Genomic DNA, 22,516 nt, shown 5'->3' with positions numbered 1-22,516 from the left:
GTGGGGTGAGGGGTCCTGAGCAGGGTTCACTTGGAGTGACAGAAACATCGTTGGAGTTACTGCATTGTTTCCCCCTGAGGAGAAAACCCTGGGGTGGGGGGCAAACCCCTCCCTGTCTCTGGTGTCTGGGTCTCAGTTGTCACCTTCAGGGGTTCCAGCCATTACTAGATAAGTTATTCCTTTCCATGAGCTGTGCCCACATATCCCCACCAGTGAGGGCACAGCAGCTCTCTGGGCTGGTCATGAGTGCTTTCCTGCCTTCATATGTTCAGATTCCATGGAGAAGGGGCTCCTGGAAAAGAGCAGGTTTAGCCCTCAGGGGTGTGAATCCCCTTTTTCTCAGCGCCACGGAAGGAGCTGCCTCTTGCTGTAATTTTGGCAACGCTGCAGAAACCTCAACAGAAATCCAAGCTGAGCAGCCAGTGGGACTTCTGTCCTGTCGTGACAGCTGAGTAACAGGAGGAAGGTCTTGCCAAAGCAGAGAAGCCAAAGGGCCTCGTGGAGCCCACCGTGTCCCTGTCCCCGATGACATCCGGGCTCCCTTGGGCTGCCCAGCCCGCTGCTCACAGCCCCGGGCTTTGCAGGGGCGGGCAGGTGAAGATTTTTGTACTAATTGGACCTGAAAGGAGAAGAACATAAAAGAAAAAAAATTAAGGATGAGAGCCTTTTTTCCCTGGGAAAAGGTGCTAATGAGCTTCTTTGCATTAGCAGGGGGGATGGTTTCTGTGTTAATCGGGGGGATGAAACCAGTGGGAAGCACGTTCTGGTGGAGTTCAGAGCAGGGTGGCTTCTCTTCTCGTTCTCCGAGGTGTGTTGAGGTGTCGCTCCTCACTCGCTGCCCCGGGGAGGGGGAGCAAACCAGCATCCTCCTGGCAGGAGCAAACCAGCATCCTCCTGGCGCCGAGCTTGGGTGCTGCTGGAAGAGGAGGAGCAGGAGGGAGCCCGTCCGGGTGCTTCGGCAAGCTCCGGGCTCCCAGAGCAGGCAGCCGACACAGGCATTGTCTCCTCTGAAGGTTCAGCTCTGATGTCCACCCGTTCCCACCGGTGTGCCCAGGGGTTTCTGCTGCTCCCCGCCGCAGTGCCCTCGGGAGGCTCCGCGCTCTGGGCTCCAGCCTTGGCCGTGCCGCAGTTAATGTGCCCGCCGGGACGGCTGCTGTGCCGTCAATAAAACCTGCCACTGGTGGCCCTGAGCTTAAGGACTCTTGATTACACTCAGCCCTGTGCTACTCAGGGGGTGGAATCAACAGTGTATAACATTTTTTTTTATCGTGAGATTTTGTTGTGTTTGTGTGTGCACCTTCCATCGGCCCTGGGTAGCTGCCTGTGCCTCGTGCAGCAAGCTGAACTTTGCAGGAGGATGGGAGCTGTGTTCCTGCCATGCAGAGGAACAGTGACCATGGTTTGGGTTCACCAAGACTGGTCCTGGCTCTCCATGTGCTCAGGGGAGGGGGCAGTGGATGCCCTGAGCATCTGCCGGTCCCCAGTGGGCCCCCAAATCCCTGTCCTTGGGGCGATGCTCCAGTTCCCAGCAGGTGCCCACATCCCTGCCCTTGAAGTGGTGCTTCATCACAGCCAGTGCCTCCCTTGGAAGGGCTGGAGCAACCTGGAGCCTCCTGGAAGCCAAGGGCTGGCTTTTATCTCAGCGGTTGGCATGGAGCATTAGCAGGGCTCATTTTCTGATGGATCAGTCTGGAAAAAGTGGGAGGGGAGCTGCTTAGGCCAGAAGAAAGAAATAGAAATAAATTAATTTCAGTGTGTCTTTGTACACTAAATTAGCCCTGGATGTTGGAGGGAAGGGACTCTGGCACCGGGCAGAGCGTTCAGTCTCTCCTTTGCCATGAGCATTGTGATGTGTGTGGGGTCAGGATGGGGATCTGCTGCAGGAGGGTGGGTTTGGGTTGGTGCCTTCCAACACCATTCAGTATTTGTGTGTATTTCCAGCAGCTCTTTGTCTGAAATCGGTTTGTTCTGCAGCTCCCATTGCTGGGTGAATTTTCACAGCAGCCAGAAGCTGATTTCATATTTTTGTATTTCTCACTGTACGGAGAGCTGGGCTCAGTTTGCCCAGAGGAGCTTCCCATCCCTGGAAGTGTCCAAGGCCAGGCTGGACAGGGCTTGGAGCAACTTGCTCTAGTGGAAGGTGTCCCTGCCCACGGCAGGGGGGTGAAACTGGGTGGTCTTTAAGGTCTCTTCCAACCCAAACCATTCCAGGATTCCCTGATTATTCCTGCAATTCCATGCTTCCACCCCTTCTGCCTGGTTTCAGGGATCGGATGCGATGCCGTCTCCGGTGCCGTAGGGACCAGGTGTGCCTGGATGCAGCAGCAGGTGAGCAGATCCCGGTGCCCTCGCACAGGGAGGGCAGTGCTTGTCAGCTGGAACACGCTGTGATTTGTGTCGAGTGTGACTCTGAGGACGCCGCCTTCTCCACAGCTGCTGCTGCTGCCTGTTCCCCGCTCCCAGGACGGGCTCTCAGGGGAGTAAATATTCATTTTTCCTGGGAAGCTGAGCCCTGCTTTGCTGTCAGTGGCTGCTCCCTCCCTTGCAGAGGGACACTCACAGCTTTGCAGTTGGCGGTGCCTGTCATTTGCATGCAGGGGCTCAGTTGCCAAGAGATGCTGCGAGCGGTGCCCGTGGCGGCTGCGCCCGCTCCTCTCACAGCTGCTGGTGTTTTATTCATCTTTATTTGCCTCCTGCATTTGAGAAATAATAACCCCCAGTTCTGCAGCGCTCCAGGAAGATGCAAACCCCCATGTGCAGGCGGTGGTCCCGGTGGACAGCAGACTCCTTTGCTGCCTTGGGTGAGGCAGAGAAATAAGATGAATGTCCTCAAAGCAGAGAAGTGCTTGAGCTGCTCCTTCAGTGAACTGCTGGAGTGGCAGCAAGCCCCAGAGCCTGGTTAAGAAAACTCTTAACCAGTTTAATCCTCTTTGCAGGATGGTGGGAAGGTGCCTTCCCCACTCTCCCACCCCCTTGGTGTTGGAAATGCCACTTAGAATAGTTTGGGTGTGGAATCTTGCACCCGTTTCATCTGACAGGAGAGTGCTGGGGATGTGGAGTTTGGGAGATGCTTCCAGAAGGGCATCGGTGTCTCCCAGGCTCCAGCAGCCCTGCTGGTGCCCAGTGGCTTCCTGGTGCTCACCAATAGCTGGTGTCCCCATGGGTGTGTCCTGCTCTGAGATAGCTGAAATACTGGGTTTCGTTGGCTCAGGGGGAGAGCAGGAGGCCTGGGGTGCTCGGGTGTTGCAGGGCCAGGACACAGGCACGGGAAAAATACATGGGAGCTGCTGGTGGAAGGAGGGTGGTTGTGAAGGTGCTCACCAGAACCTGCCTCTGTGTCCTCCTGGTTTGAACTATGTGGGAGCCCAGAACCCTGATAGAGGATGGGGGTGGACATAGTGGAAACAGCTGGAAAATGCAGGAGGTCGGGCTGGAGGAGGGCTGTGGGCACAAAGCTGTGTTGTGTCAGTGCCTCTCTGGGTGCTGCCAGGTGGGAAATTGGCCTTGGTGAGGCCAGTTTGGGCTCTGGAGCATCCACTGCCACGGTGCTGAGCCAGGCTGGGTCTGCTCCTGGTGCCAGGACCTGTGAGGGAGTGTTTTATAGCCAATAAAACATCTAAATGGGCCCAGAGTAAGTCTAAATGGTTTGAATATTTCATGGAATACATTTGGCTTAATTTCACTTTCATCTTTCATTTGTGATAAAATATTGAAATCGGCTGTGCAGAACTGGGTTGTTCTTTGAAAGCAGAGGGAGGGTGGCTGGGAAAGGGGGGATGGGTGGGCTTTGGGGTCCCTCTAACCCCCTGGCTACCCTTGGGATGGCCATTAGGGGCATCTCTGTCCCACGGTTCTGCCTTGCTCAGCCCCTGTGATCCCCTGAGCCCTCGCTGCCTTCCACTGAGCCGCTGCCTCGTTTTGTTAATTAATTCTTTGCCCCCAGCAGGCTTTGGGTTATTCCCAGGGTGGATGCTGATGATCTCCGTGGGGAAGGGGGAGGTGCTGCTCCCAGGCTCAGCAGTGGTGAGAGCCAAGTCCAGCCGAGCTCACCAGGCACTGACTGTGCGTTGTCCTTCCCTGAAAACCACCTTTCCCTTCATCCTTTCCCCAGAGCCACTTCCTCATCACCTGAGCCGTGGGGACAGGGGCCAGGTCTGTCCCATCCGTGGGGCTTTGCCAGACCCTGTGAGGGTGGCACTGAGCATCCCCATGGTGAAGGGCAGGGCAGCCATCGGCCACTCCGGAGCCTGGAACAGCAAGTGCCGGCAGATCATCCCCCTTAGGAGAAAACAACCCCATCCGGTGGGTTAGAGCTGTATTACGGGGGAAGGAGCCACAGCGTGGTGTGTGCCTGAGCAGTTGTCCCAGTCCTTGGATGACAATGGGGGACATGCTGTTCCTATGGCAATGGGGGATTTAGGGATCAAGGGCTTGTTTACCTGCAGAGCCTTCAGAAGCAAAATATTTTGTTGCTGGCACCATGGGGACACCCTTGCCCTGGAGCAGGGACAGGCTCAGAGCAGGGGCTGGCTCAGTGCCGTGCCAGCGTGTGCCAGAGCCGGGTGGTGCTGGGCTGCACCGCGCTGCCCGCGCGGCTCCTGCCTCATCCCAGGGCGCTGGAGCTCACCCAGCTTTGTTTGTCTACCAGGGGCATACAGCATTTTTAATCCTGGCTCAGCACCGAGTCATTGCCCTGAGGGATTGGAGAACCTCTCAGAAGCAACAGCAAAGAATTCATCTTGATGCCTGCACTGGGAAAAAACGTTTCTCCCTGATCATAACTATCGTGTGTTGGGAGCTTGTGCTGCTTCAGCCTTAACAATAGGTGTCCATTGCCCTGGGCTGGGGCTCTCCCAGGGTGAGGAGGAGGTGAGAAGAGTGGTCTGGGGGTGATGCTTCAGAGTCTGAGGAAGATTTTGGTGTGACAGGGTTGTTGCTGCCTGCATGAGGTCGGCAAGCAGGAAAGGTCAGATTGTAGGGGAGGCAATACTGTCATCATATCTCTGAGGATGCAGATGGTCCCGGTGTGAACACCTGGACAGATTTAGTTCCATTGTGTGGGGGGGTTTTCTATTTAATTTATTGAAAGGAGGAGAGTGATGAGGAGCCTTGCCCAGCCGAGCCCGCTTGGGTTGGATGCCACAAAGCCATCCATCTGTGTCCACATTGCCAGCCCTCGTGCCATCTGCCCATCTCTCAGGACTTTTCCGTCATCCCTGCCAAGCCATGATGTTCCCAGGCCCAGTGACACGCTGGGGAAATGGAGTCTTTGGCTTTTCCAGCTTTGCCTGCACAGCATCTCCACGGCAACCACCCGGCAGCGAGCGCTCTTGCTGGGCACCGGCTTGTGGCACTAACGCTGTTCTCGGGAAGAGTCCCCGGGCCCCTCCAGTGTGACCTGTGCTGGCACGGGCAGAGGTGAGCAGGAGTGGGGGTCCTGCCCCAGCGCGTGGTGCTGCTGCTCCTCCTCACTGGGCCTGAGCCTGGGCTGACCCCAGAGCCTGGCACTGCCCCGCTGGGAGAGCCACTGGTGCCAGCACTCCTGTGCCCTGTGCTCCCAACCTTGGAACAACTCCCTGTTAATGACTTTTCTTTCCCCCAGAGCCAAGTGCAGGAGGCTGCTGGAGGCACCCAGGGAGCCCCAGCCCTTCTGGGGACTGCAGACCCCACTGGTGAGGACCTTGCTCTCTGTTGGATGCTGAATTTGGTCAGAATTGTTGGTTTTGCTCCCCGAGCTGCTAGCCAGCAGCAGGTCCCACTGGTGCCTCCGTGCCTCGCTGCTTCCTCCGAGCTGATGACTAAGAAAAACACAACTGCGTGGCTGGATGAATAATTCAGCCCAGCCTTGCTGCTGGGGGGGTTGTAGCACAGACCCTGTCCAGGGACCTCCTTGTCAGCGTGGAACGGTCCCTGGATGAGCATCTGTCTTACGACGGTGCCCTGGGCAGAGCAGGGGCAGGACAGACCCTTTGCTGGAGCACAGGGACCCTTCCCGTGCCGCCAGCTGGCTGGGCTCTCGTTTGGGTATCTGTTCTCCCTGGGTAAGCACTCTCTGCTCCTGGGAGCTGAGGGAGCAGCTGCCTGTCCGGGGTGGCAGCTGTGACCCGCGGGCTCCCATCGCCGCCTTTGCTGCGCGCCTCGGCGGAAGCGCCGGGGGATTGTTGCTACTCTCGGTGTCAATTTTTAGAGCTCAGCCCGGATTTGGCAGCAGTGCCAGCCAGCCCACGCAGCTCCAGCCTCGGCGAAGGGCTGGCAGCTCTGCTGGGGATGTGGCTTTGCAGGGGTGAGGCCCCTGTGCCGTGTCCAGGCACCTTCCCGTGGCACCAGCGCGGCAGGGCTGGGAAGAGACCCTGGCACCGTGACAGCCGTGTCACTCTGCCCTGGGCACCGATCACCATGTGTGCTGTGTGCTGTAACCACTGCTCCTGTTTCCCTAGGGGCCGTGGGGGCTGTGTGCTCACCGTGTGCTCACGGTGTGTGCCGGTAGTGCAGCCAGGGCTGGGAAGCCTCTCCAGCCCTTGTGCTGCAGGTGTGGGTTTCCTGGGCTCCGGTGTTCCCGGGAGATCACGCATTGCAGGTTTCAGATGAGTGACTTCCCTTCTTCCCCTGAGTTCTGAGGCACGTGTGGCCTGAAGCCAGTGCCAAGGAGCTCGAATGGTGCTGAGTCCTGAGCCTGGAGGGCCCCCTGTCCTGCTCAGGGAGCCTGTCCACAGGCAGTTCCCTTCCTGGCTCCTTGCCCAGCTCCTTGCCCCAGTTCATTCCTCAGCTCCACCACAGTTTGCTGGTGTGGCCTGGGGAAGCGTGGTTGATGTGATGGGATCGGAGTGGGGCTGGGAATCTCTTCCCAGTGAATTCTGCTGCCCGGTGTTTGGGAGAAGGGCTGACTGCAGGGCATCTCCAGGGCATCCCATGCAGGGTGTTGCCATGGAGCATCTCTGCCTTGCAGCGGTGCAGGGGCAGGAGCCCTGCAGCAAAAAGCAGTTGGAGGACTGGGGGAGCCAGAGCCACGAGAGAGGGTGACCCCACCTGTCTCTGCCAGGAGTTTGTGTTGTCAGGAGGGGAGATAAAAGGAGGCCACCAGCTCCCACAGCATCACCTTACTTTGGGGTGTGGGACGTTCACGGGACTCAGAGCGTGGTGCCAGTGAGTTGCTGTGGTGCTGCAGACCCCGGAGAGCAGCACCCAGAGCACTTCAATCAGTCAGTGCAGAGGAGCTGAACTTGGGGAGTGGGTACTGCTGTGTGTGGGTGCTCCTGGGCCCCTTTGTATCAGGGTAACTCGCCGAGGTGGCTCCAGGCAGGGCTGGAGCTCAGTGAGTGTCTCTGCAGCTGAGCCTGAACTTCCTTCAACGTGTTAACGAGCTGCACTTATAAATGTGCATGAATTAACGGGAGGAGAGCTCGGCAGTGCCGAAAATAACCTTGTTCCCAAGCAAGCGTTAATGCTTCGCAGATGTGTTTTCCCCCCTGAATAACACACGTGAGGTCAAATTACTCCGACAGGGAAGAGCAGCAGGAGCAGAGCAGCTCTGGGGAGTTGATTCTCCAGGGATCGGCCCCGTAGCCCAGCGCAGGGGTGGAAATCCTCTCCTGAGGACCTGGCTGCTCCAGCTGGAGTTCTTGGCTGAAGATGGGCTTTCCAAGCATGCAACAAGACAACTGTGTGTGGGGTTTGGTCCAGTTTTATTTGTAAAAAGGTTGGCAGTGTCTTGAAAGAGCACTTGCCTGTCCAGGAGCACTGTCTGCCCTGTGTTCCCATCCTGGTACTTCTGCCTGGACCTCCTGGTGACCACAGTGGCAGGATTTGGGGTGTTTTGCCTCCCTGGGGTGATTTCCCAGCACAGTCCCGGCTTGCAGCCCTGCTCCAGTGCCCTGCACTGGGAGAGCAAATGGTGGAGTTGGATTAGACAAACTGGTTTGACTGGGGCGGTTCTGGCGTGGAGGTGCCGGTGATGTGCCGAGTGTGATGTGCTTGCTTACACCTCTCCATCTCCCGGGGCTTTCAGTGGAGCCCAAACCTTGGGAAGAGCCTGCTCTGGCAGAGCAGAAAATGGGAGAGCTGGGACTGCTGCTGAAGAGAAGGCAGAGCTTTGCAAAGATCAAAGCGTTGGCTCCACAGCGCCTGGGCTGGTGCAGCTCCGTGCAGGGCTCCTCGTGCCGTGGCTTCCTCCTTGAGCCACCAGCGAGTGGATCTGAGCGACCACCCTGGAGCTGACAGAGGGGTGCTGAGGCAGGGGCTGTGCCCACTCAGCCCTTGCTGTCACTGCTGCCACCATACTGTGCAGAGATGGGCTGGGTGTCAGGGAGCACTGGGACCCCTGATGGGTGCCAGTCCTGGGGCCTGACTGGACTCCTACGGCCGTCAGAAAATCTCATTATAGTTGCTCAGTCTCTCTCTTTTCCTTGAATCCTTTGAAGGATCTGTCTGGGCCCGGGTTTGCTGCACACCTCGGGAGCTGTCTGCCTTGGCTGCAGGTGAAGGATAGCTGTGCTTGGGATAAAAAGCTACGGATTCCTTTGTCAGGTCTCTGGGGTTTTATTTTCTTTAGGGATGAGAAGCGCTCTTTAATAATGCTGTTTGCAGTGCTGTCTGCAGACGATGCTGTGTTACTGCTGGGGTGTTTGCTGCTGGATATTCAGCCCTGATTTTTTTTTAATTGGATTGTAAAGTCTTCTGAGAAACTTCAGGCAAGTTTTCAGCCCGGGGCACAACCTGGGGCTGGCGGCAGTCACTGAGGCAAATCCTAGAATTGTTTAGGCTGGAAAAGACCTTTAAGGTTATAAAATTGCTGCAAGGCTTTGTTTCACCCCCACCCCAAATAAATGACTCCCTGTCTAACAGGGCTTGATGAGCCATTTTTCATCCCCACGGCACTGACGGCGCCGTGTTTGCTGCAGATGAGAAATGATGCCCACAGCGAACGCTCTGTGGAGATCCCTGTTCCGCTTTGCAGCGCGGCGTGTCCTTGATGAGGAAAATGAAGATAAATCTGTTGAGCGCTGCGTTACTTATTCCGGGTGTTGGCACCGCTTCGCGTGAGCCATCTCTGCCCCCTTTGTCTCCAAGGCTGCCTGGTTGGGAAGTAAGCGGGGATATTTTTAAAAATATCTCTTCTATCATAAAGTAGGGGGAAAAAAAGAGATGGAAGGGGTGAGTAATGCAGCCCAGGGTGTTGGGGGAGCTGTGCAGACCATCCCTGGGTGTGGAGGAGGGATGTGGCCGTGGCCTCCAGCCCATCCTGGAAGCCGACCGTGTGTTGGAGCCGAGGGGATGGGCTGCAGCCTTCCTGCTGACTGCTGCGTTTTGGTGGCTCTGATCTCCAGGGTGGCTGTAGCAGACCCTGTCCTATGGAATTTTAAGGCTGGAACCCCCAGTTTCCCTGGCTGCCTGCAGGACTGGGGCACAGGCTCGCTCTGCTGTGGCAGAGGCATCTCGAAGCCTTGCATGGCCCTGTCTTCAGCCTGTTGGGATGAGCCTGAACAGCCCTGATGGGCCTGAAAGCATCAAGTCTCACCTGCCTCAAGGACCCACCCCTGGATCATGCCAGGCCCGTGGTGGTTCCATGGAGCAGCCGGGCAGGGGAAGGAACGCTGGACGTGGCTGCTGCGGGCGATGCCGAGAAGCAGAGCGTGGCTGTATTTTAAATGCATGATCCTAAACAGATCCTCTTACCTCTAATCTGTCCCTAAGACAGGATTCTCTTCTTGCCAGAAAGCCCTTTTATTTGCAGGCTGATGTGAATAGAAGATGATAAGTCACTAATTCTTCAGTGTGTCTGCTCCAACAAGAGCCTCGTCCCTTATCTCTGCAGGGCTGGCAGCCAGGGAGATGTTAATTGGGATTTAATGTGGTGAACACGGCTCTTGACAAAGGCTGGAGCTCTGACATCCCTGGGGTGCTGCGGGGAAGGGGCTGTGCCCACCTGGAGACCACAGGTGGGGTCATTTCTGTAGGGCAGGGCTTGTGGCTTCTCCTGGGGGGGACCCGGTGTGCAGGGCAGAGGGGACAGGTGTGGTGACCCCTGGAGGGAGGTGTGCAGGGGACACGGGGCTGGCTCCGGCAGCAGAGCGGGTTGGAAGCACCGTGTGCTGGGAGGTGACGTGGTGTTAATCTGCTTTTCACGGGCTCTGCTGAGGAACTGAGCAGCGAGTGCCGACACGTTGTGGGTTCTGAAGGGATCTTGGCACTGGGACCGGCGCTGGCTCTGGAGCTGCAGGCGGGAGCGTGGAGGGTGCAAGGCCTGGGGAGAAAAAAAAAACAAGGCAAAAGTTTCTATTTTTAGCTGCAGAGTGCAAATGCATGGAGCTGCTGAGGAATTAATCACCTGCCCCGAGAGATGAATGGCTGAGATTTCTCTCTAAGTGCAAGGCTTACGGGATGGGGCGGAGGGAACCGTGCCGGCTGTGTTGGCCACCCAGGCGTGTCCCGGGATGGGTGACAGGGATGCCGGGATGTCCCTGAGCCGGGTGCTGTGCCTGGGGAGATGCTGAGCCTCAAGGACCAGCTCCCTGGCAGCCACGCACCCATGTGTGGGAAAGCCTCAGGGTTTTAACGAGCAGATTTAATGCAGTGTCCTGCTGTTTTGGGCAGGTTTCCATATCAATGCTTAATCTATTTTTGCAGCCGCTGTTGGAGGTGGTGGTTATTTGTGTGTCTGCTACAGCCCCATCACAACTCATCCCATTTCCTCCTGGCACAGGAGCGTTCGTGCTCGCAGGGGCTCCCTGAGCGTTGCCAGGTGGGAATTTGGATCCAGGTCCTGCCTTGGCACAGGGCTGGGGTGCCCCAGCATCCCTTCAGCCAGTTTGCTGCTGCTGGGTTCCTCCTGGCTTCCTAAAATGAAGGATAACCCAGTCTATCACCTGCCCCCGAGCAGCAATGGGGACCCGGCAGCCACTGCCCCGGGTGACACTACAACCTAATGACATTTCTGGGTGGCTGCACTGTCAGTCCCACAGCTCATTACTGCCACTAATTAACTCGGCTGCTGCCCTGTGCCTGGTTTGATCTATAGTCACAATTTGTTCCCATTTTGGCAGGAATTCTCCCCCACTTGGCCGCAGGAGCTGCCTCCACGGCCCAGTAATGACATTTGAGGGGTTTCTTTTCCATGGTAAAAGTGGAGCCCCCGGCACAGGGGGGTGCTTGGGTGGGTGGGTGATGGTGGGTGCTCCTGAGCGGCTCCTGGAGCCAACACCCACCAGAGGCAGGGTGGGGGCTCCCCTGGTTGGAGCCCGAGTGGTGTCAGTGAGCAGCTCCCATTAGTCCACTTAATTGTGAAGCAAATTAATCCATGTATCCAATTTAACTTCTAAGGCTTTGCCTAATGAGTTAATGTGTGGAAGAGCTAGGGGAGGCCGGGTTATCTGCGATTCTGACCCTGGGAGGTGCTGCAGCCTTGGCTGGCGTGGGCTCAGGGACCTGCGGGCGGGCTGGGATGTGCCAGTGGCTCCCAGTGGGCTCCTCCAGGACTGTGGGGATGCTGCGGACCAGGGGAATGGCATTTCCCCATCCTGCAGCTGCCCCGGGAGCAGAGCAGGGCAGCAGCACCTTCATTTGGGAATGTTTGTTTCGGGGAATGTGGTTTTGCTCCATCACCTTCTCCTCTATCCTTTTGGCTTCCAAAGGGCTGCTCCTGGGCAGGGGGTGGGATCGTGCCAGGGCTGCAGCCAGCGGGGCCTTGGTGTGTCGATAATGCTGCTCTTAATTGAGGACCATCTGCACTTGGTAATTTAATTTTTCCTACATCTGCAAGGTTCCAACTTTGTTTATCTGACATCCTGAGGATTATTTAACTTCGGAGCCTCGTGTTCCTCCAGCCCAGGCACTCCAGGCATTCCACTGCAGCCCCTGCTAGACGAGATTTTAATAACACTGTCACTGCCCCAGGAAAAAGGACACGTTAAAATCTGGAATTGGGAAGGGCAACAGCAGAGCTGAGTTGCAGGGATGGTTTTCCTGCCTGAATTTGTGTGGCAGGAGGCTGCTGGGAGTGTTACCTCTGTTATAACAAACTGTGTGAGATGAGGAGCGAGCCCTGAGCACCACAAGCCCTCCCACTGCCCGCAGGGCTGGCAGCACATTTCACGTCTCAGTGCATTGACACGCGTCATCTTTTGTCTTTGGATGCTTATTAGTAGCTCAGCCCCCAGCTGTGCCTTGGAAAGGCTGTCAGGAGGGAATTGAGGCGGCTCCTTAAAAAAATAATAGTAATTGGAAGCTGGAAAGTCTTTTAGCTGTGGTATGGGGGGAGACTTGAGCATCTGGTTCATCTGAACCACACCAGTTTGTGCTGCTGGCAGCAGCTCCTGCCCTTTCCCACCCCAGCTCCTGCCTTTTCCCATCCTGCTCCTCCTACCTTCTGCTTGGCTTCTTCATCCGTGCTTTGCAGCCACCTTGTGCTTGGGGCAGGCAGGGGTCTCGGAATCCTGGAATGGTTTGGATTGGAAGAGACCTTATCCACCCCCCTGCCATGGGCAGGGACACCTTCCACCAGCCCAGGTTGCTCCAAGCCCCGTCCAACCTGGCCTTGGACACTTCCAGGGGTGGGGCAGCCACAGTTTCCCTTGGCAAATGTCTCTGGGATGCAGGCAGGGATGGCAGCAGAAGTGAAGCTCTGGCTGGCTCTGGCTGAGTCTCCTGCCTGCAGGAGCATTTCTGCAGCTCCTTGCCCTGGAAACCCGCTCTGTTCCACACCCAAGCCCCAGGAAATCCATTTTTTTCCCCAGCCTGGTCCATCAGCACCTGGATCCATGTGCAGACTGTAATTAGGTCTAAGCATTTCCCCCCCTAAAATGTAGGTCAGTCGTAATTAGTGTCACTCCTGCTGCTGTTGCTGGCTCTGTGTTAATTAACTCCTGAAGTGCAGGTCAACGCATGAAGGGCAGCTTTGGAGCTTCAGCTTTTTCGGCTGCTCACCAGATGCTTCAAGGTGGCTTTGGCTTGGATGGTCCATGCTGAGGGCTCGGGCCATGTTGTCCCTCCTGGTCACCCCTGGAGTGTGGCCACCCTGGGGACGTGGCCTGTCCCCGGGCACAGCCTCACTCTGCTCTGGGCTGCACGTGCTGCTGTTGCTGTGGGGAAGGGCACCTGTTTGGGGCTGGTTTCAACATGAAGCTCCTGATGTCCTTGTCCTCAGCCATCACACCAAGTGCCTTTTCCCCTGCAAGGTGCCTGTGCCGAGACCCAGGGTCGATGGGGAAGTGCGGAGTCTTTTCCTTCCTCTGCAGCCCCTGGCACAGCCCCTGGCACAGTCCCTTGTGGGTCTCTTCCAACCCAGCACAGTCTGTGATCCTGTGACCTGGGGTTTTGGAGGGCAAGGTGAGCTCATAGAGAGGAGCTTCTGCAGATTGTAAACCTGCCCTGTTTCAGCTGCAGAACAGGGGCTGGGCAGAGCTGTTCTCCCTCCTCTAGGATGAGGGTGAAGGTGCAGCTCGGACACAGCAGTGTTCACGTGGCACGTGGTCCCACCCTGGGGATGGCTCTTGTCTGGACTTGTCAGGCACCAGGGACCAGGAGGCACCTCGTGGCAGTGGGAACCCTGGGTTTTAGGCACTTCAAGCCTTCAGCAGCCATCCTGGGAAAGGCTCAGCTCCGTGTTTGGGGAGTCCCAAGCCCCCAGCCAGCTCCTCAAGCCCCCGGCTGCTCCCCGAGCACTTTCCAGCTCCCCCACCCCACACCCTGGCTGCCTATTTTTACCGCTCCTGGGCTGTGAATCACTTTGCTCCCCCGTCTCAGTTGCTGCCTTTGAAGGTATTTATAAACCTCGACCGTCTCCCCTGCGCCTGCCTGAGCAGACGGTGGATGCAGCGCTCCGGCTCCTCCTGCCCTCTCCTCGCCCGTACCCGAGTGTAGGTGTGCAGGAAACGAGGTGCTCCCTCAGTGAAGAGCCTCCCCAGCACTGTCCTGGCGGGGTGAGGCCAGGCACCAGCATCCCGAGGGTCCTTGGTGCCGAGCAGTGTGGGATGAGCAGGGATGGATCTCGGCGTGTGCCTGGGAAGGGTTTGGTGGCACTGGAGCTGGTGGCGTGTGCGGTGCTGGAGGTGGCTGAGCCAGGGCTGAGCTGGGGGAGCCCAGCCCAGGGTCGGGGCAGCCTTGGCCATCCCATGTCCTGGGGAGAGGGGAGCACCCCATGCCAGTTCTGGAGGAAAAGGGACTCAAATCATCACTAGAGCAGCGACTGGCTGCCTCATCCCACTGGTGTGCAGTTCCTTGGCCGTGTTTCCAGCACGTTCCAATGATTACTGTGGTAATTTCTGTGCATCTGGCAGGCAAATTAATCTCTGCTCCTTCGCCTGGGACCGCTGGTCTGTAGGATTGTGCTTGGTTCGTGTTTGGAGAGCCTAGTGTGGCTCACTGGCTTGGTGGTTGCTCTGGGACACGGTCAGGATGTGTCCCCTGCCCTCACTGTCCAGCACAGCTGCCTGGAGGGGCACCAATGGGCTCCCCATGCTGTTCCCAGCTCTGCCAGGGCATCCTTCCACAGAAAGTATGCTGTTGTTTTGGGGAAAACCCAGTGTGCCCCCTCTCCTCCTCCTTTCCACCTTTCCTAAGACCAAGAAAAGCTGGGGAAAAAAAAAAAAAGACAGAGAGAAACCAGGAGAAAAACAGGTATGAGAGGCAGGAGGAGGAGTTATTCTTAATTTGCTGTCTGGACATGGAGTGGTTGGCTCTGTCTTTTGCAGGCTGTTGAGGTGGGATGCTGGTGCTCATTAATTTATGGCCAGAGGTCTCCAGCCTGAGCCACTCATGGTTTCAGTACCCAAATAGCCACCAGGCTTTAGGTACCCAAATAGATGCAGCCTGTGCTGAAACAGGGAGGGCTGGGCCATGGTGCAAATGGCTCTGCAGGCACTAGGGCTGAGTGTGCAAGTTTAAAAAGCAGGAGAGGGATCAGCCCAAGGGTTTGATGAATGCTGTCCAGGATGGGGGGCCGGGTGTTTGTGTGTCTCCCTGGGGCCCTGAGTGAACCAGAGCCACGCTCAACCCTCCCCACCCTTTCTGTTTTCTTTCAGAACAAGGTGCTGACGGTGGATGGGGTGAAGGTGAAGCTGCAGGTACGTCCCATGGCCCTGGGAGCAGCTCCCTCACCCCCAGGTGTTTGGAGCTGGGCAAAGCCTTGGCAGAGGAGCACCCCCAACATGGGTCCCCCTTCTCCAGCCTTTGTCTCCTGCTGCAGGACAGCCCTGCAGCCCTTCTGGCTGCTCTGTCCCTTTGGTGGGAGCCTGCTCGGGGCTGGGGGCTGTTCTGGCCTCGGTGATCCCTGTCCCAGCCCCGCTGCCTCCCTGACTGCAACTGGAGCCGGTGAAACCGGAGCAGCACCTGAGGGGTTTGCTCAGCTTTTTCCAGGTAGCTCCTGCTTTGGCAGAGCCAAAGGATGGTGATCCTTGGAGGGATCCACGTTCCCTGGCTCAGCCAGCATCCAGCCCTTGAGAAATGTAGATTTTGTGTCCAGAGCTGCTCCAGCCCCCGAGACCTGACCGTTTGCCCGGAGCTCGGTAACAGCATTAGCATGGATCCTCCCCAGCAGCAGCGTGGCACTCTGCAAACCTCCTGCTGCATTAAAGACTGATAAATCACATTAGCAGGTCCCCATGCATCCATCTGATCCATGGATTTTCCGATTAAGGGCCATGTCAGGAGCCCTTGGCCACGCACAGTCGTGTCCCCGCGCTGAGAAGTGGGGAGGAGCTGCTCCCATATTAATTGCTCTTGTCATTTTTCCTGTTGATGTCCCTGGAAGCAAAAGCTGGAGGAGCTTCCTGGGGTTGCACCGTGCTGTTTGGGCTGGTTTAGGTGGGTCTTGGTCACGTCTGATCCCTCTGCTCCTGTCTGCATTCCAGATCTGGGACACGGCCGGGCAGGAGCGCTTCCGCAGCGTCACCCACGCCTACTACCGGGATGCCCACGGTAAGCACGGCCACCTCTGCTTTTGGGGGAGCCCCTGGAGCTGCCTCTGCAGGCCAGGTGAGCCGGGAATCAGCGGAGCAGTTTCCCCGTGGGAAGCAGCCCCCAGGACGGAGGAGGCTCTGTGTGCCGACACCAGCAGCGTGAGGTGTTGCTGTGGGGGATTTTAGTGTTGTTTTACATTTCCCAGCAGGGAGCTCCTGTCCCCAGGGGTGACTTAGCACAGGCACCGGTGCAGAGCGTGCTCTGAGCCAGCACTAATGCCCCATCCCTCTCTCCACAGCTCTGCTCCTGCTCTACGATGTCACCAACAAAGCGTCCTTCGACAACATCCAGGTATGGCAGCACCCCTGCTTTGGTCAATTAACCCTGGGTAATTACAGCACTGGCACAGAACTTGCTGCAGTAGCTGAGCATGGGCAGCTTTCCCCAGCAAGCTGTTCCCTTCTTCCCATCTGCTCCTTGGGGTCCCAACACGCTGGGATTGGGGACCTCATTGCCCCCCACCTTAGTGCCAAACCTGGCAGGGAGAGGGTCACATCCTGCACATCCCCAGCCCACCTGCCCTTCCTGACTGATGACTTTTGTGGGGGTCCCTTGTGCTGCCTGGGTTTGCCCCCTCCCCACAACCCCAGCCCCCCAGCTGACCCCTGTACCCCCTGCAGGTCCTCCAGGGGTGCTGGGGAGCAGTGTTGGAGCAGAGGGCTCTTAAACCTGGCAGAGGGGAGAGCAAATGCTGCCCCTGGGCACATCGCTGTGGGGGTTCAGGAGCACCCAGGCACTCAGTGTCTCCCCCCTTTGCCCCACCAGTCCCCAGGGGCTGCTGGGGGCCACCTGTGCCAGCACTGGCAAAGAGGGATGGAGCAGGAGTGGAGTCAGAAGGGAGCTGAGGGGGGTAGTCGGGAGTGAGTGAGTCCCCTGGACCTGCCCCCCATGGGACTGAGTGCCCTGAGCCCCAGCTCCCACGTACTGTCAGTGACAAGCCCTGATCCCGAATCATCCCTCGCTTCCCTGGCTGGGTGCTGATGCAGGACACTGCTGGGCTCGGAGATGGTGGAGCAGGGATTGCTGGGGATCACCGGCACTTGTGTGAGCGCAGTGTCAGTGCTGGAGGCAGCGAGCGGCTGTTCACACCACAGGGTCAGGGATTGCAGGGAATTAGGGCAGGTTTGATTAGATTAGGCTGGATTAGAAGGCAGAGAAGCCACCCCACGGCTCAGGGAGGCAGGTTCAGGGGCCTGCTGGGATGAGTGTGCTCGGCATGGGGGCAGCACGAGCAGGACACAGGCACGGGGCACATCCCAGAGCCAACCCTTGGCCTTGCCCTCGGAAAGGAGGCTTAGTCTGAACATCCCAACTAAGGGGAAACTGGGGTTAAATTCCTAGAGGCACCTGTGGGCAAGACAGAGCAGGCAGTGGGGTCGAAAGGCTGCTGTTACCCTTGGAAAGGGGGCTGTGGTAGCAGCCAGAGCAGGTGCTGGGTTTGCTTGGCACAGTGGGTCTCTCATCCACGGAACACCCCCGGCATTGCTCGGGATGGCAGCATTTCCCACAGGGGTGTCCATGCCCAGGACTGGGGCAGCTCCCCCTTCTCCTCCTCCTCCCCCTGGGCCTGTTGGCAACCCCTCTCTCTGGCTGTCTCCCTCCAGGCTTGGCTGACAGAGATCAATGAATATGCACAGCAGGACGTGGTCCTCATGTTACTGGGAAATAAGGTGAGCCCGGCCCCACTTTGCCAGAGCCTCCTCTTCCTCCCACGGTGGAGCCACGGGCAGGGGAGCCTGGCAGGGCATCAGGGGATGTGGAGGTTACCTACGGGTGACCTTCCAAATCACCCCAAATTGCTCTTTGCTGTTCCCACTGCAGGTGGATTCAGCCCAGGACAGAGTGGTGAAAAGGGAAGATGGAGAGAAGCTTGCCAAGGTAGGTGAGGTACCTGAGGATGTGCACCAGGAAACGGTCACCTGGAGACCAGTCTGACCCAAAATATGCCTGGAAGCACTTTGCTTTTCTTCCCTTGTTGTGCTTTCCCCTTCCTCCTCATCTTCTTCCTCTAAGCTTCCACTAACATTTCTTGTTTCTTTATCCTCAAAAATCATTCTCCAAGTTACCTGAGCTGTGATCCCTGGCTCAGTTTTCCCTGCCCACTGTGGGAGGGTTGAGCTCCCTAGGCAGGCACTGACACCGGCCAGAGCCTGGGAGCCCCTGGGAACATCCAGGTGACATTCCTGGTGCTGCTGTGTGTCCTCCCACAGGAGTACGGGGTGCCCTTCATGGAGACCAGCGCAAAAAGTGGCCTCAACGTGGAATTGGCGTTCACAGCCATTGCAAAGTAAGTGACTGGAGCAGCAGCTGTGCTGGGCACCTCTCCTGCAGGGACACAGCAGCCCTTGGGAGAATGGCTGGCACTGTCACCCACCTCTTCATGCTGCGGGTCCCGCCTTTAGTTCTTGTGCTGGCAGAACTTGCCCTCTCACAGGAGATGTGAAATGTCCCATCAGGGGGAGCTTTAACAAAGTGTCCAGGCCGAGTTCAACTGAGCTGGGCCAGCTTGGAATCAGAATCCTGGAATGGTTTGGGTTGGAAGGGACCTTAAAGACTATCCAGTCCTGCCCCCTGCCATGGGCAGGGACACCTTCCACCAGCCCAGGTTGCTCCAAGCCCCGTCCAACCTGGCCTTGGACACTTCCAGGGATCCAGGGGCAGCCACAGCTTCTCTGGGCAACCTGTGCCAGGGCCTGCCCACCCTCATAGGGAACAATTTCTTCCCAGTATCCCATCTAACCCTGCCCTCTGGCACTGGGAAGCCATTCGCCCTTGTCCTGTCCCTCCAGGCCCTCGCCTAAGTCCCTCTGCAGCTTCTTCCACACCAAATCCTTTCTCCCAGAAGCACAGGAGCACTGTGTTTCCCCTTCCCACAGGGAGCTGAAGCACAGGTCCATGAAGTTGCCCAACGAGCCCAAATTCAAGCTCCACGACTACGTGAAGAAGGAAGTGCGAGGCTCGGGCTGCTGCAGGTCCTAACGTGTCTGTACAGAGACTCTGGCCGTGCCGCGCTCCCGCGGGCAGGGTGTGCATGTCTGTCTGTGTGTCTGTGTCTGCCCCCGAGGTGAGCTGGAACAGCAGCAGGAGGAGCTCTCTGGGACGCTGCTGCCCGAGCCCCAGCGCAGCCATCGGCGCCGAGAGCACTGGGCTCTGTCCCGCCGCTGCTCCCGCCTGGCAGGGGCTGTTTGGGAAGGGGCTGGGCTGGGGTCTCCTCCCGGGGCCAGCTGTGCCCGCTCTGTGAGGCTGCTGTCACCATAGTGAGAGTCGTGCTGTGACGCAGGGGAACCAACACCTTCTCCCACCTGAATTCCCCCTTCTTTCCCTGCCTACCTGGAATTCAGCCCCTGGCCTGGGGCGTGCAGGAAGGATGTGTTTTAAGGCAACCGTTTTTGCAGTTGCTTTTCCCTGTCTGTGCATCCCTGTGAGGTGGGACACGCCTCCAAGGGTGAGGGATTCTCCTGTTCCATGCAAACACAGAGCTTGGCTGTCTGTCTGGATGAGCTCCTGCATTCCTGGCTGTGTACAGAGATCCGTGAACGTTTATCCCTTTGGGAAAGGCTTTGGTTCTCCTCCTCCCGCCGTTTCTAGTCCTTTAATGGAGAAGAAATCTAATGTATCGCAGCTTATTCTAAATACCTTCCTGTAAGTGTGATGGCGTTTTCAGATGCAGCAACGCTTTGATATCTTCAAAGTTCTCCTGGGCAGCTCTTTCTTTTCACCGCAGAGAGCTGGGGGGAAGCTGCAGGCAGTGATTTTACAGGCTGCAGACTCCTGCCAGCTCTCTTCAAGGGCCTCCTCACCCCTTTGGTCTGTGTTAGGCTTTTGGCTGTTTTTTTGTTAAGCTGCACTTCTAAGTACAAATCTGAATCTGGATGAAGTGTTTGGCCTTTGGCAGTTTTTTCCTTTGGAAACTCCATGCACACATCAGCAGGTGCCCGCCGTGCTGAGCCTCGTGGGCCACTTCACATGAAAGGAAGTAACCCATCTTTGCCCTCCAGCCACCACCCGCCCCCCCAGCAGCTGGCTCAGACAGCCCTGCCCCTCGTTTTGCTTGGAATTTTGGCTCCAGCACCCCCTTCCTGATGGGCACGAGGAGCCTCTGAGCTCCTCCATGAGCTGCAGCAACACGAGCAGCCACAGCTCCACAGGGTGAAAAAGGATCCTGAAATGAACCTACTGAGAACAGAGCATTTTTTTCCTTTTTTTTTTTTTTTTGGGAGAGACAAGTCTTAAAATTGTCTGATTTAAATTTTAAAGTAATCTGCGGAAAACCCGTTCCTGCAGGAACGTTTGCATTGCTGGCAAACCCTGCTGCCAGTCCCTCGGGAACAGGCAGGTGAGGGATGGCTGTCAGGGACCCCCTTGTCCCCCTCAGCATCCCACAGATCCAGGGGGATGGCCAGCACTGGCACAGCTGCTCCCACTGGAGCAGCAGCACCAGTCCATTCCTCAGCGAGCCTTTCCCTGAAATAACTGGAGCAACTCCCTTCATCTGAAAAGTGTCAATACCTGCTGCAGGTGCTCTCCAGATCTGTCTGCAGGTAGCAGAGCCCAGGGCAGGCTGTGAGAGGGGCTCAGGCCAGGAACTGTGCAGGAATATGTAGAACTGGCTGCTCCAGGTGCCTGGGTGGGTTTTGCTCTGCTCCTGCTGTACTGAGGTGTCCCCAGCCCTTCTTAGAATTCCACCGTGGGCTCTGCAGCATCCACTTGCTGCCTGAGGAAAAGAGTGGGATTTCAGAGAGTCCCTGAGCTTGCTGGGTCCCAGGGGTTTGGTTTTGTGTGGGGCAGGAACAGCCAGGCAGCTCTGAGCCTGTTTGCTCATCCTGCCCTGGGAGCAGCAGCAGCAGCTCCATCCCGAGGTGACAGGGATCTACCTAAAGACAAAATTTAGCAGCAGGATTCCTAACGGATTAGCATTCCTACCTTAGGCTGCTGCTTTCCCTCTCAGAGTGGCACCTCATTTTCTGAGAGACAAAGCCGAGAACTGATCACTTCCTGCTCACTGTGGGACCAAAACCAATTGGAAACCCCTATAAGTGAAGATGTTTCCCTTTGGAGCATTTCCAACCTGCCTGTGGGGACCAAACTCTGCCAGAGCAGAGCCCTCACCGCCGTGTTTGTGGGATCAGACCTAAGCTTTGAGCAGACAGCCCCATCTCTCCCCATCACCTGTTCCCAGTGTAGGACTGGTCTCCCAGTGCCTGCACAGTGGCCTGACCCCAGAGCTCCTCCTCACGTGGCCATTTGGGATTTTTCCACGGGCCTTTGCTGCCACCAGGCGATGCTGCAGGAGTTGCTCAGTGCAGCGTTAATTGCTCGGTGCGTCCAGTGTCACCTGCAGCTCCCATTTCTGCTGGCTCTTGTTTACAGCTTTCGGTTCATTCCTGTTAATAAAATTTTTTTATAATCTCCGTGGCTACAGCGATGTTTTGTCCAAACACAGCAACGCAGAGCACTCAAACAGTTCACCTGCCTTGAACCCATCTGGATCCACATGGCTGAGCCACCAGGGGATATGACCCACTTTAGATTGGATATTAGGGAAAACTTCCCCCCAAAAAAAGGTTTGTCCAGCCCTGGCACAGCTGCCCAGGGCAGTGGTGGAGTCCCCATCCCTGGAGGGGTTTAAAAGCCCTGTGGATGTGGCACATGGGGACACGGGTCAGTGGTGGCCTGGGCAGTGCTGGGGGAATGGTTGGATTTGATCTTAAAGGCCTTTTCCAACCTAAGTGACTCCAAGATTCCAATGAAAGGGAGCTGTGCTGAGCTGCAGTTTATTTCAGTACACCCTGGTTCCACTGGGTGCCCAAAAATAAAGCTTAAAGTCAGTCTGTGATTTTCACATGTCACCCATGGAATTTCTGAATAACAGAAACAAAAGCCAAACAAGTCGTTGAAAACTTTATTAACCTAGATAAAGCTAAAAAGTCGGTACAGCAGCAAAGAGTTTAATGACAAGGCTGGACTTGATCTGAGGCTGGGGAGAGAACATTGCTGTAATAATTTGTTATATTCCACACAACTAAGCAGAATTTAATTGAATTTAAATTCTCGATCTACACACCGTAGTTAAACGTGTAAATGCCTTCAGTTACCCACACTGCTGCATTGGGGGCATTCACCTGGAACTAACCCACGTGTGAAAGTCGATGATTTCTTGTCCTCCAGCCCATTCTGCAGCCGCATCTTCGCGCTTTAAGAGCCGCCCTGACCCCCCTGTTGTACAGCAGGGTTGTACAGCAGCGGTTCCTCCACTTACCACAGAGCACACCCGCGTCTGACCGGCTGAGAGCCCCGGGAGCAGCCGCGGTCCGGGCACGGAGGTCCCGCCGAGCCCTGAGGGGAGAAGGCAGCGCGTGAGGGGGGCCCTGACCGCCCGGCCCGGCCCCGCCGCGCCTCCCGCGGGCCTCAGCCCTGGCTGCTCAGCAGGGGCCGCGGCCGCCCGCCGCCCTCAGACGAGGTGTCAGAAAGGTTAGTGTGGATCATCAGCGGCCCGCCCTCGTCACCATTCCCGTTCGGTTCCGTTCCCGCCCGTCCTTACCCGATCCGACCCCTCCCACACCTC

The 22,516-nt window shown here is 57.1% G+C and overlaps 1 protein-coding gene, 1 long non-coding RNA gene and 1 other non-coding gene across 3 annotated transcripts in view; 1 reads left to right on the top strand and 2 right to left on the bottom strand.

Annotated features, from left to right (window-relative positions):
- Positions 1 to 21,362, top strand: part of RAB26 (RAB26, member RAS oncogene family) — a 26,980-nt gene extending 5,618 nt beyond the window's left edge. Inside the window, exons 3-9 of the mRNA XM_050317168.1 lie at positions 15,015 to 15,056; positions 15,843 to 15,909; positions 16,190 to 16,242; positions 17,556 to 17,621; positions 17,773 to 17,829; positions 18,162 to 18,238; positions 18,828 to 21,362. Coding sequence (XP_050173125.1) covers positions 15,015 to 15,056; positions 15,843 to 15,909; positions 16,190 to 16,242; positions 17,556 to 17,621; positions 17,773 to 17,829; positions 18,162 to 18,238; positions 18,828 to 18,930 — 465 coding nt within the window. The 3' untranslated portion in view covers positions 18,931 to 21,362. The remainder of the gene's footprint in view (positions 1 to 15,014; positions 15,057 to 15,842; positions 15,910 to 16,189; positions 16,243 to 17,555; positions 17,622 to 17,772; positions 17,830 to 18,161; positions 18,239 to 18,827) is intronic.
- LOC126640938 (uncharacterized) lies at positions 21,190 to 22,516 on the bottom strand. Its single transcript, XR_007629167.1, has 3 exons — positions 22,493 to 22,516; positions 22,211 to 22,287; positions 21,190 to 21,335 (listed from the first exon to the last, which is right to left on the bottom strand). It is a non-coding gene; the product is annotated as an uncharacterized LOC126640938 (long non-coding RNA).
- On the bottom strand, positions 22,355 to 22,445 carry LOC126641349 (small nucleolar RNA SNORD60). Its single transcript, XR_007629233.1, has one exon. It is a non-coding gene; the product is annotated as a small nucleolar RNA SNORD60 (small nucleolar RNA).

Source organism: Myiozetetes cayanensis, unplaced genomic scaffold (genome assembly GCF_022539395.1).
Source record: "Myiozetetes cayanensis isolate MyiCay16 unplaced genomic scaffold, myiCay2020 scf20-37, whole genome shotgun sequence".
Taxonomy (NCBI): Eukaryota; Metazoa; Chordata; class Aves; order Passeriformes; family Tyrannidae; genus Myiozetetes; species Myiozetetes cayanensis.
This window is presented reverse-complemented; position numbering and strand designations above follow the sequence as displayed.